At 42.7% G+C, this 18,049-nt stretch overlaps 1 protein-coding gene and 1 long non-coding RNA gene across 3 annotated transcripts; one reads left to right on the forward strand and one right to left on the reverse strand.

Moving 5' to 3' along the window:
- Positions 1 to 60: 60 nt before the first annotated feature.
- PPEF2 (protein phosphatase with EF-hand domain 2) lies at positions 61 to 17,996 on the reverse strand. 2 transcript variants are annotated; one of them, XM_031553042.1, is made up of 16 exons: positions 16,056 to 17,996; positions 13,326 to 13,453; positions 12,056 to 12,113; positions 10,770 to 10,945; positions 9,600 to 9,714; positions 9,133 to 9,179; positions 8,521 to 8,687; positions 8,403 to 8,439; positions 8,162 to 8,311; positions 7,006 to 7,341; positions 5,653 to 5,838; positions 4,875 to 5,017; positions 4,103 to 4,209; positions 2,732 to 2,895; positions 2,063 to 2,150; positions 61 to 1,512 (listed from the first exon to the last, which is right to left on the reverse strand). In XM_031553042.1, the coding sequence occupies exons 1-16, from the start codon at positions 16,114 to 16,116 to the stop codon at positions 1,334 to 1,336; spliced, it is 2,142 nt and encodes a 713-aa protein (XP_031408902.1). In that variant the 5' UTR covers positions 16,117 to 17,996; the 3' UTR covers positions 61 to 1,333. The 2 variants fall into 2 exon arrangements, with proteins under 2 accessions (XP_031408902.1, XP_031408901.1); XM_031553041.1 differs by having other exon boundaries at positions 8,403 to 8,687.
- On the forward strand, positions 7,119 to 7,808 carry LOC109367211. Its single transcript, XR_002114089.2, has 2 exons — positions 7,119 to 7,217; positions 7,335 to 7,808. It is a non-coding gene; the product is annotated as an uncharacterized LOC109367211 (long non-coding RNA).
- Positions 17,997 to 18,049: the final 53 nt, after the last annotated feature.

Consider the following 18,049-nt stretch of genomic DNA (forward strand, 5'->3'; position numbering starts at 1 on the left):
GTTCTGAGGCATTTCCAGGGTATGCCCTTTCTTTGGACTGTTTACATATGTGAATTTTACAGTGCTTTTCTGCCCCTCAGCTAACAACAGTGTCTAGATATTGTCTTCTGCTTTTTTTTATTTTGAATTTCTGGAAAATAATAAATTCAGTCTGACTTTGTAATAACTGTGCATGATGTTGGCTCCTTTTCAGCTATGTCAGTGAAGCTGTGAAGCTTCCAGCAAATCCAATGCCACAGCACTCCTTAACAGCTTCAGTCCCCAAACTAAAATACAGGGTTGCACCCTTGTGCCACCACTGGTACGAAGTACTGCAGAGTGGTAGTAGAGGCACTGGAGAACCACCTTTTCTGTCCTCAAGTCACAGAAAATAACTGAAACAAAAATACGTGATTACCTGAAGGAGAAGGTTGTACAGCACATTTAGAACTCACCTTAGAGACAGAATTTTCATTATCCCAAGAAGTTGATTACAAAGGCCATAGTACCTCTGCTAGAATGATTCTGCTGCAGGTATGAGAGAAAGAGAATTTGTGTTTCCTTTGCACTTTATTTAAAAATTTAAGTGCTCCCCCACTGCTTTTTAAGCTGCAGTTGCATCATGCTTCAAAATTGAACGACCTCAAGCATACAGCAACACTGCTTTAGCTGGGGAGTAGTTAGTTAGTATCAAAAGGGTACCCTTGGCAGATTTAAGAGCCTGTGGGAGAGACTGTTCAGTACATATGAGATGATGGTAGTTCATTTTTTGTGTGTTGCTCCACTGCATATTTTTAGTAGATATATCTTACTGAAGCAAAGGAACAATGAGAGAAATAGATGTTGTCACAGAAATAGTACTGTTTATAGTAGAACTGAAAATCTAGAGAAGGCATGATGAACAGCCCTGAACAAGGCATCTAGAAAAAAGTTTATTATTAAGGAAGACTGTGCTCTAGCAATTGCTACCTAGTAAAGCAGTGCCTCTAAGAAATACCTTTACTTTAGTTTTACTCAACTTGAATAGACTTGTAAGATTTCGTGGCATGCATTGATGAGAGAAATTAACTTGCCTCTCCCCTTGAGCAGAGTTTTCTATTTGTAACACAGTTCCTTTTAAAATGCAGTCATAATTGAGGTATAACTTATCTATTTTATCATTACCTTCCCCAAATGGATCACAGCTGTTGGCTGGGTGGTTGCTGTCTTCAATGAAGAGCACCAGGAACCTGCCTTCCCTTCCTCTGCCTTCCTCTGGTTTGTAGCCGCGGGCATGCTCTGCAGTTAGGTAGGAAACAGTCCTACTGGCTTTGCAGACAAGGCAATGGATGTGATGATCTGCCCTGGGTTCTCACTACTGGGACTGTTTGACAAGGCGGAAGGCTTCTAGGAACTCGTTGAAGTCAATGTTTCCATCTTTATTGAAATCAATGCTGCGAACTAAGTCATTGATGCCATCGTCTGTGAGTTCAATGTTCATATGGGAGCTGAACAGCTTCCAGGTTTGGTGGAACTCCTCAAATGAGATGAGACCTGTGAGGCAGAAAGGCACAGCTGCCTCAGCACAAGGCTTGCCAGCGTCTGCTCAGATTCACTGCCTGCTACCCTAAAGCAAGGAAGTGACTTTCAGATTCTGCAGCTAAAAGTTCCTAGCACAGAGAACAACGGATAAAATGCAAAATAAAAGTGGCAAAGAGACATAAAACAATGTGTGAGAACAAGAGAAAGACTTATCTGATCTCTTCCCTAATGTGATTTGCTGGAGATAACTGCTCATGAGCAGATAACTCAGAATCCAGAGACACTGCATTACTATAATTGCTCTCATAACCATTTTTTCTGCTGAACTCCTCCAGAAAAAAAAAAATATCTTAATTCCCTGCCTCAGCTGCACAATTCCTTTGAAATGCCTCATTTGTGGACATGTGCACTGATAATATACAAGCTCTTGAGGCTGATACAGGAAGGAAGAAGATACATGCCATTTACTGTTAAATCAGAATGCTTCAGTAGATACTAAAGGAAGACCAAAAGTAGAATGGAATGTAACACAGTGACCAACACACCTTGTACACCTCCTTACCTGAATGATCTCTGTCTATGATCCTGAATATGGTCTCCAGGTTGGATCTGTTTCGATAGATAACTTCCAGCAAGCTCGACTGGATGTGCTAAAAGACAACATATTGTCATGCTCATTCTACCCTTCTCAGTAGCTCTGTATTTCCGCTCTGATCACTAACTGCAAATCTTCACATAATTATAAATGTTTATGGCTCTTGGGAGTTTGCCAGCAGTGCGCTTTGCATTGTGGACATGTTATGAAATGAGTTTGTGATGCCTCAGCCCTCTATGCAACTCTGAATTAAAGCACAACAGCAACTTGTCACTTCCAACTGGATCATTTTCCCAAGCCAACGGAGGAGAAAAGGACTCAAGCTATAACTACTGCAGTTGTTTCTGCTGAGTGCAGTCAGGAAGGCTGTGAATCACAGAATGGAATACAGTTTTCCCATTCAAAAACCTGTATTCAAAACTAGCTCTAGGCTTTTATCTTGTACATATCATCCATTTCTACAATGGAACAAGCACCTCTAGAATACTCAAATTCATGCAAGTGCTTTGTTGACTTCGTTATGCTTTTGGATTATACAGGAACTATCCACTCTCCTAGCCTTTCCTGTCATACTTGGCCCAATGCACTGAGATCTTGTGCGCTGCTGTGCTTTGACAGAAGGGGGTGAGGCCTTACCTCTTGGCTCCTCTGCTCCATGGCCAAATCGTCAAGCCAGGACTTGTACTCCAGCATGCCATCTGCTGTACTGCGCACCAGCTGTGGTCTCAACATCCGCCACGGCAATCCCAGGCGCAAGACTGACTCCACTGCTGTTGCCCAGTTGCTCAGCGTGATCTTTCCTGTAGGGAAAAAGCCATGGGGACCACTGAAACCAGTGGCTGAAAACATGTAAAGACTGTCACTCTCAGGTGCTATATGTGGTCAGGCCAGACACCAACCCCAGAAGATCTATTATGCCAAACTGCAACACAGTTGGCACCAAACAAAACTCTCAAGGTGCCCTGCTAGCTAGTAGAGTCATGGAGCAGTAACACAGCAAAAGCATTTAATACTCTCCCTGCCACCAAAGAAAAAACGTACAATAGCGTGCGTACACAGCCTACTGCACTGCTGACATTTCTCCATGGCACCTGCGAGCACTTCAGTTCATGTAAAGGCCTTACGCAGCTTTACAGACATCTGCCTGCAGCAGCTACTGCACAGTACAAGTGCTTTCTGCTCCCACCAGCCTCAGCAAGCTTTTAACTACTGCAACAAATTAGGGTGTGGAGCTGCAAACCTCTGAACACTGTGAATTTGGGGTATTTCATTGCAAATCTGTGGGCTGCATCCAGTCCTTTCCTGCAGCTTGTGGCCTGCACAACTACATGAGTAGTTCCTCAGTGACCCAAGAACGTAGAAAAAGCTCCCTGTTTAGCAGTTGCTCTAACAGACTTCTGGGAACAATTTCACAGCCTGGGACGGAATACCCAACAGGAAAGTTGTTCTGCTCACTGCCTTGTCCCTGTTTCCCCCAAGGCACATACAGACAGATCTGCTCAGCTTAGCTGACTCTTCTGGCTGGTGCAAAAGCAGCCTGAGGATTATGAACTCGCAGCTCTCTCCTTAAGACTGACAGCGGTAGCTGGCACAGAAGGAATCCCTCAATTTCAACTTCAAAGAGATTTTAGACTTTAGGATTGCAGAGGCTCTAGAAACCACTCAGCCAAGTGACAAGTGACAGATGTGTTCCAGGTAATTTTTCCAGTGCTTTCTCAGTACTCCTTTTGCAAAGGATTCTCCTTGCACCAAGTTTGAACTGCTTCACATTAGGCTCATCACCTCTCACTTTTCTTCCAACACCCTCTCATAACAGTAAGGCATTAAATCAGAAGAGAGAGTGAATAACAGCAAATGGGACCAATACTGTGGCAAGGTCTGACACAGCCTGTGATAGTCACTGACAGCTGTCAGTGAAGAAACTGCCAACCAGACATGCACTCACCTTAACCTCTTCCACTTCATCCCACCAGAGAATTAACTCAGTATCTCATGGCTCAGATTTACCTGTATTGTCTTTATCATACAGCTTGAATGCACTGATGAGGGCAGAGGTGTGAGCAAACAGCTTTTCTCGCAGGGCTCGGAAGGCTGACTCCTCCACTCTGCTGATTCTGAAGCATGCAGAAAAGAGAGAAGCATCTTAAGGACATGCCATGAAGTGCAAGGGAAGCTGCACATCCTAGTCCTCTGGCATGTCCATGGATTGCTCACACCCTCACACACGTGCCCTCCACAGCTACTGCTTCTCTGCAGTGTTCATAACAAGGCACTGCATACCTAGAGCAGTATTTCCCACAACTAATGCAGTAAATCCCCGCCAAAGCAATAGAAACCACTGTCCTTGCCTATATAAGCTGTCAGCAATTAGTACAAGTCCAGGGAAAAACAACCTATCCTAGCAAACATCCACAGTTGGTGTTCACCTGTTTCTGTTCATGTATTTTTGTTTCAGTTTTTCTACCACACCAGTCCACACCTATAGTTTTAACAGCTGTGCAATTTTGTAAAGTAACAAAGTAGAAAGGAACTTCAGGAAGGGTCAAAAGTTAAACTGACATTGGAAAGAAAAGCTGGAAAATCAGCAGCCAATAACAGAAAGACCTGTTTTGACCTCCCTCAATTGCTTCCTCCTTGTACCTTGTGAACCTCCCTTAGGGCTATCATTTAGAATGTCAAGCTATGAAAGTTCAGCTTTGGAACCAAACTTTCTCAAAGCTCCCAAAGTTTTCCCTTTGAGAATTTTGACTTGGTGAATTCTTATTAACAAAAGCCTTGCCTTTGGGTCATGGTGAGGGTGTGGGCAGTCTTGTTTGCTTGGTACTGAACAAAATGGGGCACCAGGTCTGGCCCCAGCTTCACATAGGCTCCCCTGTTGCTGCCGATCTCATAATAGTTTGAGGCTGAAAATATGGTCAGTACCTAAAGAAAGGTATTTACAGTCAGAATGTACATCCTCTATTTTACGTATACAGGTATCATGAAAAGTATCATGAAAACGGTGCATTAATCCTGTCTGAAGTCAACAGATGATGAAAGAAACATTTTCACATGGAAAGCAAAGAGTGAGGTGAGGGTTCTTCAGGGGTGATACCAGCCTTGCATCGACTTCGCCATGTGCTGGGCTTCTGCAGTTTCTCTGCCCTCTCCCAGCAAATTTCCGCCTTCCACTGCAGTTCAGCTGAGGCCACTGAAGTCACTCTGAGACTTCTGAGAGCAAAACTTTACAGCAGCAGCTTATTATCACTTCTTTTGTATTTAATTTTCAGAAACAGCTCTTTAAGTGCAGGCAATTGCACAAATGAATTCAGGTCTTTTCTCACAAGGCAGGAATGTGCTTTACCTATGTAACAGTTCTCCCCAGCAGAGAAATAGACTGCCCCAAGCTAAGTACTCAGCTAGAGGCATACTTCAGTAACTCCTGATATGGCTGCTCAATAATTTTATATATACTTGAAAAAAAAAAAAACAAACCAAACCAACAACCTACAACACTATAGAGCAGAGACAACAGCAGGACGGAAACCCAAGCATCCTTCCACCACCCCCTCACCGACCTTCCGGTTGTGACAGAACTCATAGCCCTCTTGCTTGCATTCATGGGAGCGGATGAGGAACTGCAGGTTGTACTTCTCAAGGATGTTCCCCGTCACATCAGGCCCAAAGTAGCAGCCACCACCTCGCACCGTATTTTCTCTGCAGCCCTCCTGAGGCATGGGGTCACTCCAGAGAATGTCTAAAATCTGAAATAATCAGAACAGTTCACTGAATGATGTGTACCCATTGACATTTACTAAGCAAATACAGCCCACCTCTGCATTCCTGCTGGGACTGCTGCTGCTACCACAGTGCAGAAATGTTTCCTGAATCACAGCTGAATCTCCATATTGCTCTGCAAGACTGTCACAGCCCTGAGCCACCACAGAAGTGATGATACTGTTAGTCCAGAGCTACAGCCACACCAAAAGTGCCTGAGGAAGAGAGAGGTGCATGAATTGGGCCTGATACAAGCTTTCCCTTTGCTTTGCTGGATTTCAAGGAGATTATTCTGTCTTCCTGCAGCCCAAAACATGTCCCGGGACAAGTAACCCACCAGATCCCCAGACCAAGAGTGGGCTTAGTATTAAACTCCTTTGCACGGCAGTCTGGATGTTCAGCACCCCCCACTACTGTAAGTGCTGACTCAGTGACCACTATATAGATTAAAGTTTAATCTCTTTAACCGTGACCTGAATATACAGCTTTACGCTGATAAGGTGTGTAATGCCGGAATGTCATCTGCAATGTGTGGTGAGGAACAATGGCACACAAAAGAGTCTCCGAAACATTCTGGTCCAACAGAAAGCGGAAATCAAGTTCCCAGGCTCTGAAAGCAACGTACTCAATATACAGCTTGGATAAAACCAGAGAATCAGTCTGTTCTTAGTATCCAAGATCACAACTCCCTTGTCAGCAAACAACATGTTCACTCATCAGCTATAGCTGGAGTGCAGACAGCCAAAAACCCAGTGAAGAGGCTGATGTGCCGGGCTAGGAGAAAGGCAGTGGCAGAACATCAGCTAGCACCAGTCACACAACCTGCATTCTTCTACAGGAATCTCATGCACACCTCTTCACTTGCTAGTGATTTATGTCATAGGATGGGTTGGACATAGTACAACAATCCACCATAATGTCCCCAGTGAGCAGAGAACAGAGCAGTTGGTCAAAAAACAGCAGAAAATCCATTAGCTCCTCTGATGACACTTCAGCACTGACTTGCTCCTTAACTCTACTTTGCAGAGCAGGAAAAATCTCTTTGCAAAGAGGTCTGTGCATTGACCCACACATTTTATAGCAAGATTCCTCAAAGGAACAGAGAACAAAACTGTGGAAGTCACCAAAAGCAGAGCTGAGCTTATACCACTCACCTGCTTCCACTCCTCTTGCCGAGTCCAGCACGGCCCATCCAAATCTGTTAAGGAGACCAAACTGGAGCAAGTGAGCTCCTCTTCCTCTGAATCGCTGATGTCCACCAACTTGCGGCACCACTCAATTTGCTCCTGCACTGTTTGCCGGACCCACCTGGAGAACTCCACCCTGTTGGTCATGCTGGGAGCCTGGGCTGGTCGGGGCTGTGAGGGTAAGCTGGACATTGTCTCATTCCCTGCTGAATCAGGCTCTGCTTGGCTCTCTCCATTTATCTCCTTTACTTCCACATTTCTGTTTGACTCTTTTCTTTTCTTCCCTCTCAATACAGAGATAAACTGTAAGAGGAAGAGAGAAAGCAGAGATAGTTAAATGGCTTGGAAAGATGGATCTCTAGCTCTAACATCTTCAAGCAAAAATCTGTCAAGTGACTGAGGCGAGTAAGCTTCAATTAATTTTGCTGCTACAAAATGGAGATTAATTGTAGGAGATTATTAGTGCCACTTGCTCAGATGTACCATTCTTGGCTTAAAAGTGGGGCCACAAACACAGCCTGAATAGAGATTCATCTCTTCTTCATTGACTTCACGCTGCTCAGACATTTCACAAAAGATAGATTACATGGAGTTAATCTGCACTTGGAACAAGACAGAAAAATGAGGGAAAGACAAATGACTAATGCAAGTGCTTGTCATCATATTTAGAGATTAGAGAAGGGAAGTAGTATTTTCTCAACTAGCATATTTGGGACAGATAAATTAAATGACATCTCACAATCCCTCTAGAAATATGGTGTTCAGAAAAAAATAAAAAAGATTAATGACCTATGGGATGACAAGATCCTGTCATTGCTGTGTTATTACTGTCAATACCAGCACACCCATGTAACTGTAATTGTCCACCATTTACCTGGCTACGATACTCTCAGCTTCCAGAAGTCAATTACACTTCTTCCCTCCACATCTCCTATACACACCCTATTAAATGAAATTGACACCCTCCAAGACCGTACCCAAACACACTTCTTGACTTCAAAGACCATCCTTTACATTTCTCTTGTGGACAGTCAAGATACACGCAGCTTACATGTAAGTGTAAGCTCTCCAACCAGAAATCAGCAACACATTTCTCTTGCAACATTCAGGAAATAAAACCTACTTTGTTCCTTTGGATTTTCTCAAGCATGTCCAGATCAGTAGTATCAGAGACACCTCCATGTATAACAAGGACTTTCTGATCAATCATGGTGGCCAGAGGTAGCCAGCAGAACACATTCTGAATCATCTTCAAGATTTTCTTCCCATGCAACTAGAAGAACAAGGCAGAAAGAAAAAGATGAAGCATCAGGCCTTCAAGGTCCACATCTCACATGCTGCAGAAGACATGAACACATGCGTACCTTGTATTTCTGCATGACTTCCTTGGTGAAACCATACCTACAGGAACAGAACAGAAGTTGAGTAAGATTTTGCAATGACACCCTTGACATTGTCATCAGCCCCACAAGGAACCCATACCGTAAGTTGACCATGTGGTCTTCATGGTTCCCACGATTGAGATGAACCTCTTTTGGATATATCAAGAGGAAGGTAAAGAGGATGATGAGGATCTCAAGGGACTGTTTGCCCCTATCTACAAAGTCCCCATTGAACACATAGGACTTGGAAGGAGAAGGAAGGCCATTCTGTAAAAGTAAAGACAAGTATTATGTTACAAGAGAGGTTTCCCTATGACCCTCATATACCTTCCACCAGCTGCATACCCTCTCATTCCTACCCCAAGTTACCTTATAGAATAGATCCTAACTTATTTTTATCCTCTAGGCTCCCAGTGGCAAATGCACTGAAAAGTGAAAACAGGGAGTCAGAAGGCGGTGCCATTGGTATTAGGACTTAAAAAAAAGAAGAAAAAAAAGTTCACTGGCACTTCCCAAATGTACGTGTATGTCCCAACAGTTCTCACAGATTTAAAAGTCGGTGAAGAAATGAGCTTTAGCTTTGTAAAGCCATTTAAATTGACCTGGGGAATAAGATCTTAAGGGCCCAACTTGCAAATGCTTCTTAGCATGACCCATGTGATAGCTCTCACAATGTCTGGCCAACCTCTCCCTCACCAAACAAGGTGCTTACCTTATAAAATATGAGGAACAAGTCATCCAGCTGGCCATGCAAGTCTCCTAACAGGCACAAAAAGACAAGTCACAATGTGTTTACCTTTAACTGAAAAAAATATACAAATAAATAACTTCCTATAAAGTATTGCCTCTATAAATTAGTGACCACTAAAATACTGGAGGAAGTTCAAGGTTGGGCATAAGGTTCAAGATTCCTGTTCCAATCCAAGCTGAAACCAGGCCATAATGGATTCTTGCTGCTTACAAGGTTCAGGAGAGTCTAAGCTGCAGATCAAATACAGCATGGTAGGGTAAACCCAGATAGTTCAGAGAAAGCTGCAGCTGCCTCTCAACACAACATACATTTTACGTGCAGACTGCATTTATGTTCCATAGTCATATGCTACCAATTCATATATTTTCCATCCTTCCACCAAGAATTCTTCCCCAAAGACTGTGCAATGCTTTCCCACTCAGACATACCACACACGGTGACCTCCTCACTATAGCAGGTGGAGACATGACTGATGTTTGGCAATTGCTTGAGGTGCTTCCTGGTCTCATGCAGAAGGTTTAAGACATAGCGAGCGTGGAGCTGCTACTAGGAAAAAGTGAAGGAATTAAAGCAGGAAATCAGTGACTTCCAAACAGCAACAGCTGTCTGCAAAGGCTCCAAGGGCCCTCTGCAATAGCCTGGATAGGAGACTCACGCAACTTTCACTGTGACAACAGTCACAGCTTGCAAACAAAATAACACAAATACCAGGCAAAAGCAGCTTCACCTTGGCATCAGCAAAGGTGGCAACAACATCCAAAAGCCCTCACAGCCTGTGGTAGATGCTATCCACTAGGCAGCAACATCCCCTGGAGCAGCAGAAATTCCAGACCGATATCACAGGTAAGAAGCTGCTATTTTCTACATTTTTCTTTGCTTTCTTCACATTAAGCCAGGTTTTGCCATGTGATCTGCACAAGTATGAGTGCTGGAGGCCATTGAAAAAGCATTTAATGGGCTTTAGAGACTTTGTTTTTAGAAGTCTTATTTTGTTTGGGTAAGGGAGGCTTTGACACTTTTTGCTGTTCAGCACATTATCTGAGGGATGGGAGCAGAACACTGCAGTTATACAAGGATTTCTCTTGTTACAATTGCTGAATTGGTACTGGACTTCTTCAGAAAACAAACAAACAAATGAAAAAAAAACCAAACAGTTTTAGACTTTTTTCTTTCCCCATTTCAGGTATACTTTTATCCTATGAATCAAATATGCACAGCAAAAACCATTTTTATTAATTCTTTCCACCTGGACCATCCTATACATCTTTTACAAATAAAAGCATTGCAACCAAAAAAAAAAGAGAGAGAAAATGTTTTAACATGGACTACTGTGGGGTTTTTTTCCCCCATTAAAATGAAGCTAAATGTTATTACTGGCACATACCTACAAAGATTTTGCAGTTCGTTAGAACTGTATTTTCTGAAAGGAAAAGTTGCACTGTAAAATACCTACCAGATCATTTCTACCCCTTGGATTAACTGCCTGCCAGCTGCTCATGTTCAAATTAGCTTAGCTGCTGGGCAGTCCAAACACAAATCAGCTGCCCCACACCTCTGTATGCAAAAGGGGAAAGCGTGGTTCCTTTCAGCATCCTTACTTGTTTTTGTTTGAAAGCTTCCAGCAGGGCAGTCGCATGGTCAGGAAGGAGTGGGAAAGAGAGACGGGGTCCAGTGTAGGAGTCTGGCACCTCCAGGGATTCATAGTCGCAGTACTTCTCCAGCTCTGCCTCTTTGAAGCTTTCTCCGCTTATGAACATGCGACTGATAAAATCCCCTGGATGGCAGATTGGTTGGTTTCATTGTTTATTTAAAGTGAAAGAGATGAGGAAAAGTTAATTTGGCTCAATACACCATACTTGTATTTTGATGAAGACAAGCTGTTGCTCAGGCTAGTGCAGCAGCAGAGGCTAGCTCCCGGTCTGATACCACCACAGAATTTTGCAGGAAGGGGCTACAGGGTCAAGGTTGAGTCAGTATGCTATGCATCAAACAATGCTGGCAGCTACACTGGTTTCTACAAAAACGTGGGTACTGGTTGCCATGGTTACGTGAAGTATTTTCAATGACAAGCACAACTGTATAATGAACTGTTTCACATCACACTGTTTTTCTAAGACTGCACCCACTCACATGCTCAGCATTGTCCCAAATTTGTGTAAGTATGTGTGTTTTTTTTTTCATTGCCAAAAGATGTCACAGCCCACCTCAAGCAATGGGGCAGTATTGTGCCGTTTTGTACGGACACTGAAAAAAAGACGCCCCTTCCTTGACAGGGCTTTGCTTTAAGATATATTGGGTGGCTATGAGAAAAAAGTGTGCCAGCTTGAAAGGAAGGAATGAGTGCTTCAGCAGGTTATGGTCATCAATATAAATAGCTAATTCTGACATGTCACCATCAGATTTCAGACGTAAGTTCATTAGCAAGTTCTCAGCACTAGGAAATAACATGTAATGCTCACTGCAGATTCAGAAAGATACTGTACTAGTTGCAACAGCACTTCTTTCCCCAGACAGTGAGAGACTAAATGTAAGTAACGTCAATACTCTGGAGCACAGTTCCCTAGATATAGCTTCTCTGTACCTTCAGAAATGGATTCTGCAAAGCGTTGGCTACCAGGGTTCACTTAAAAAAGGCAGATTTTTAATACTGTTCTTAGAAAACATACAGAGGTTTTATTCCCCTTTCCAGCTCCTAAGGAGTTGGAAGCTCCACATCCCTTGCACAGCTCTGACAGCCTCCATGTAATTCACTCTGCAATTTCCTGATGCCTTGCCCCCTCTCACCCCGCCTTGCTCTTCCAAAGGACAGCACTCGATAACAAATACAGGGTGCAGCCTTCTGAGCTGCTGGTGCCCAATCTCCAAAAGACACATACAAACTTACTTTCTTTACTGCTGCTTGGTGTGAAGTTGTCCATGAGGTAACTGAAGAAGTTGTGAAGCTGCAAGAAGAGAGAAAGCTCATCATCATTCGCTCTGGAATATCCCCAGCGCTCACTAGAAATTCTGCAGAGTGGCAGTTAATATCATCTTCTTTTTGCGAGTATCATCCTTGCCCTTCTCGTGTTGTCTGGCACATACAACAAATCAAGCTATACCTGTTCTGTATTGTTTTTCTTATAACGAAGTAATAATAGTAGCTTTCCCTTCAGCCATACACATGGAAGAAAACCCCCTAAGCTCTCTCCCTGCTTGGCAGAAAGGCAGCGATAGAAGAGAATGTTAAAGAAAATTAAACAAAGCAATCCAATGAAGATTGGCTCTTGTATTCAGACTCAGGAAAGGCCTTATGATTTTAAATGCTCTTTAGGGCTTGTTTCAAGGCTCATTTCTTAGGGTTATATCACACAACAAGGTGGGAAATCTTTAGGTAAAAAGGAGGCAGGAAACTCAACCCTAAAACACTTGCAGGGCTATCAGCCAGCAGCCAGAAACAAGTGGCAAAGCCAGCATCCTCTTGGCAGAGAATTCAGAGAAGGGGCCCTGCCTACCAGAATGACTAATAATAGCGGGCCAGGAACATAGAGGGAAGAGAGAATAAGTTCCATAGGAGACAGAGTTTACTAAATAAAAACCAAAACCCAAACAAATAATATTCCATATCCACAAATAACAACCCTCTCTACATTTAATACAAAGTTGTAAAATTCTTGATGCATGGAGATTACTCTACTTCCCTAATACATGATGTTCTTTCCTCCTCAGACTGCTCCATTCACCTCTAGCTACTTTTACAGAAGCAGTTCATGCAGACACTCAGGAAAACGTTTTTTTCTCTCCATCTACAGAATCATAGAATCGCTCAGGTTGGAAAAGACCTTAATATTGAGTCCAACCACAACCTAACCATACTACCCTAGCAACCCTCCACTAAGTCATGTCCCTGAGCACCACATCCAAAGGGTTTTTAAACACATTCAGGGATGGTGACTCAACCACTTCCCTGGGGAACCTATTCCAGTGCTTAACAACCCTTTCTGTAAAGAAGTTTTTTCTGATCCATAGGTTACAGTGTCCTAGAAATTATGATATCCTACGTCTTGCACTCTCACACAGGAAGAAGCTGCCTACTCCTGCCTTACAAAAAGTTTGCCTTTGGCTCATCCTCATGGAGAGAGGATTTTCCCCATGTACTCCTTTCCTTGGCACCTTACCTTGATCTGATCCTGCTCACAGGCATACTCAATGGATTGAAAGATTCTCCAAGTGCACCGTCGGCGCATTTCCAGACGAGCAACATAGCGCCGATACCACCTTTGGATCAGAACAGCTGCCTTGAAAGCTAGGGAACAAAACCAGAACAACTGCTGAGCTTCAGTGGCTGCACCAGCTGAGATACCACCCTGCTATGCTTCTTTCCTGACCCTTACAACTGAAGAGAAATCTTTCTCTTCCAGGAGGAAGTTTTCAGAAAAGGTGTTCTGATGCCTAAACATTAAGTATAGCAGAACACCCACGTCTTTTCACTCTATTTCAAGAGGTGATCCCACCCTGCCCAGAGACCAGCTCTTCAGCACGTTAACAATTTCCTGTTGCCTGCATGTCTATATACATTCTTCAGTATCAACAGAGAGATGAATCCCTTCTGTCTACTGTCATCATTTTCATGTCCCTCCTTACAGTCTAGGCTTCGGGAAGCCAGGCATTTCACTGAGACCAGGCAAAATGTTGGAGAATAAAACAAGACACTGAGTCCCTTTCCAGAACCTTAAAACTAAAGAAGGTTTTTATCTCCCTTTCTTTAAGCCAAATAAATACCTCAGCTTCTGCATTTCTGGTCAAACTTCAGGAAATGATCTGTGTTAGTGTAAATGTTAATGTTTCATTATCTGGGAGTAAAATAAAGAGAAAGTGGAAAGCAGCTCTTCATCTGCTTAATGACACAGAAGGAATGAAAGGCCAGGGGTTTCCAAGAGGTTTCATGGTTCAATCCACAGCAGCACTGGCACCAAGCTCTTCCCTCCAAACGATGGCCATACTACCTGGTGTTTAAAACATAATTCCTCTGCATTTATCCAATTCCAGCAGTTTTTATTACAAAATCATTTCAGTTGTGGTGTGTGCTTTAAAGCAAAGTACGCTGGTACAATTTCCCATTTACTTCTCTGAATTCTGCAGCAGAACATTATACTTCTCTAGGAACACTTATATCCACCTTAGCTGGTCTTATCACCATTTGAATTGTCTGGTTACATTGCCTTTTACTACTTGGCAATCTCTTTTTATTAGGCTCTGTGTCCCTTTCTGTGCTCATCTAGAGCCCTGCATTTAAAGCATTTCCTGACAGAGCTTCTTTGTATCAAGCTTCTGCTAGGGGAAGGACAGCTGATCTGCCTAGAGGCTGGCCCCAAAATCAAGAGAACACAACAGCTAGCACAGCTGCAGAAACTTGCATTCCCTTGGCACATGGTCTGTGAGAGCGCTGCTGTGTTTAACAGAGCAGGAAGAGCAATGGGGTGCATGGGGTGAAAAAAATGACTGAAACATCTCACCTTTGCCCCAAAGGCTTCTAAGTTCTGGTAAGAGACACAGACAACACATTCAATTAATTATCTTGTATTATTAATGTAAACCTCCTATGTACTTCAGCATGAAACACTACTTGGCCTTTACCTGAAGATATTCTGATGGCTTATGTATTGAATGTAAGAATCCTTCTAATTTATACTACTGTAAAACCGCTAGGAGGTGCAAAACATGGCAAGGAAAAAGCTGTTGCTGTTGTGCAGATGGGGAACTGAGTCACAGTGTAGGCGTAGACAAGGAAGTAAGATTTGGTTAGCCTTAATTCAAGAATAACTTGTGTTAGTTTTTGCCTGGGCTGAAAAAGTGCCTTCTGATCTGCTGGGCTCTGAGGAAATGAAAAAAAGGCTGACTGTTTTTTCTGTAGATTGCGTTCCCCCAATGCTACCTCTTCAAGCCTCCTTTGTAACAGCCTCCACACCAGCTGCCTTATTGTCTCTACAGCAATTTGGCTGGTATGCAGACAAAACCATAGTCACAATCACTCTCTAAAATACGTAACTTCTAAATATGTTGCATTCCCCTAACAGGGGATATGATATCCAAATACTGCAGCAAGAGTCAGGTGTCCTTCAAGTGAATCCCGAGCAGAAACTGATAGTCGTGACTCCACATGTATAAATGAAAAACAGATCCTTTGAAATATCACAATCTATTTTATGGGGATCCAGGAAGTAAACTGAATCATACCTCATCATGTAAACTGAAAAGCATGCCAAAGGGGCAGCACTTGAACTCAATTATAGCTGTTCATGCTAGCACTATAGTTCACAAATCAGCTGTCAACAAATACTGTCTTCTTTCTCTGAAACCATTTATAACCAAAGCAATTGTGTCCCAGAATAATCTTGCCAAGTCTCCTGCATGGCAAGTGCCAGCAGAGTATGATTTCTTCATTAGACACTGCAGAAATACAGGCAGATAGCTAGAGCTAATGTTGCTGTTTATCAGTTCTGCACCACAAATATAGTCTTTAAACAGGAGGTCCAGCAAAAGGAGCAGTGTGCTATCATCATCTATCACCTTGACAGCACATGAGGTTACAACACACACACACATTAGCCAGAAATTGATTAGTTTGTCTGACATTAGTTCCAACAGAACGGCTTTTTGCTGCTTCCCTTCTGGTCAAATTTGCACTGATTATCTAAACAGCTGATGTTTCCTCAAGCCTAGTGTGGGTCTTCTGCATGACATCTGAAATTCCTCATCACAGGACATGTCCGAAAGACATAACATAACCTCCTCTCAGGACTATCAAGAAAAATGAGAATCTGGAAAAGAAACACATCCCACCACAACCTTCCAGCAGCACGTGCAGGAACAGACAGGGAAAGGTAACATTTCAAAGAATCACTCACCATTTTCAGACTTCTGTAGAGAGTACTTGTAGTTGGCATTTACAGAACTACCAGATCCCATGTTTTCCAACTGGTACTCCTAGAATGCCACAGTCTGGCCTAGTGTCGCCAAAACCACACAAGAGATGCAGGAAAGCATTTGATCAGAATCCAAAGTGCTGCAACATGTCCCACAGTGCTGAGTCTATAATTAAATATATTAACACTTATTAAGATCAACAAGCGGATGTCCTGTCTCGTACCCAAGTACCTTTTCTGCTAACACGTGTTTCCAGCTACTTGGTTGTCTTTTAGACCATCTGACATGAGGATTCCTGTCTTACTATTTCTAATTTCAAGTCAGCTGTTTGAATAGAAGTAATCCTGGCACTTTTCGTGTGTTACATATCTAGTTACTGTAACTGTTCAGTAGATGGATAAATCAGGCATTTATGTATTCACGCAATGTTCCACATGTTTCTAAGCTCTTAGCAATATGGTTGTCTTTGATGTGAACCTCCATTTCAAATGCTACCAGAAAATAAGCATGATTGAACTCTGAGAACAGACATCAGCTCTGAATCCTAATGCTACCTCTTCCCTCACGCATGCACAGTTAAAGCGCTTGGATAAGTTAAAAAGTGCTAAAATACTCCATGACTGCATATTGGAGGCATTTGTACAGCGCATAGAAAAAAGAAATTTATGATCTGGAAGCATCAAGGTAATTAAGTTGATTTGGCAACACTTCAGTATCTGCAAAGATTTATGCATAAATCCTTCTGTGAAGGATAACTCTCATTATGAGGGATGAACACACATATGGTATTTAAATCTATTTGCAGTTCCACAGCATGAGGGGAGATAAGTCTAAAATAACAATTAGCTATCATAAGAAAATAATCAGCTTTGTTAAATAAACACTGCTTTTCTTCACCTCATGGATCTGCTTGAATGCGGGGGCGTACGATACCATCAACTGCTCAGATCCTGGCCAGCATCAAGGGACAGGGCAGCCAGACTTGTGTTAACCTCACTGCTTGCTCTGTTCAGAGCAAAAGGATCCTGTTTCAAGAATAGGTCAAAATTCTGAAACCACTCACTCTGAGGACAATCAGGGTGCCTTCCACTGTCAGACATTTCCTCTGGGAGGAGAGGAAAGTAGGAAAAATAAAACTCCATGTGCTACTGCTTACAGTAGTTCCAGGCTGTATCACAAAGAATTTTAAAGTTTTGGTGTTTTTTGTTGTTTTGTTTGTTGTATTTGTTTGTTTGTGTTTTAACCCAGAACTGGGTATGGGGGAGAAAGCCAAGAAAGGAAAGGAAGGAAAAAATTACCTTAATCAATGCTAGGTCTGGTGCTAGCAGGAGACCACATCTCAAAAGCTTCTGAAGAGCCAGAACAGTGGGACTACAGAGGCACTTTTTCCCATTAGAGAAGGGAGAATCCCTTCTCCTTTTCTCACTTCCTGCAGCCCTTTTGCCTAGTTGCTCTCTTTCTACCTAGCCCACATCTTTCCTCTCAAAATAGCTACAGATGAGCAGAAACACTAATTGAAGGGATACATCCGGTGTCGTGTAAGGTACATGTGCACTCCTTGCTCAGGGAGATGATCCATACTGAACTAAATGTCAGCACAGAAAGTTTCTAGATGGATAAAACGCTGAAGTTTTCTATCGTGCCCAGAATGCTGAACTGCACAACTTCACGATCTACAGATGATGCAACAAAATACTTCACAGTGTTGCTAACAAAATATCACTTGCTCTACTTTTACTTTAACATTATTATTTAATATCAGTGCCATAAGCAGCCTGAAATCACTGCAAATTATGCCCAAATACATCTGATGCTTTACGGTATTTACGTTCCTTAATGCAGTTACTCTGACAGCTTTTCAGACTATTAACTACTTAAGCGGACAATTGTGCACACAAAAAAATCCAAAGCTCTAGCAATTAAGGCCATTCCTTGTCTCCTCCTGTATGACACATCCCACTTCAGGAAAAGATTT

The sequence above is a fragment of the Meleagris gallopavo genome, chromosome 4, assembly GCF_000146605.3.
Source record: "Meleagris gallopavo isolate NT-WF06-2002-E0010 breed Aviagen turkey brand Nicholas breeding stock chromosome 4, Turkey_5.1, whole genome shotgun sequence".
Taxonomy (NCBI): Eukaryota; Metazoa; Chordata; class Aves; order Galliformes; family Phasianidae; genus Meleagris; species Meleagris gallopavo.

Excerpts from the sequence above, each read along its gene's own strand:
- PPEF2 (XM_031553041.1), bottom strand. The coding sequence starts at position 16,116 with ATGGGATCTGGTAGTTCTGTAAATGCCAACTACAAGTACTCTCTACAG. Across the intron at positions 12,114-13,325 it reads GTGAGCAGGATCAGATCAAG|CTTCACAACTTCTTCAGTTA; the intron begins GTAAGGTGCCAA and ends CTCTTCTTGCAG. Across the intron at positions 5,018-5,652 it reads AGTTCTGTCACAACCGGAAG|GTACTGACCATATTTTCAGC; the intron begins GTCGGTGAGGGG and ends ACCTTTCTTTAG.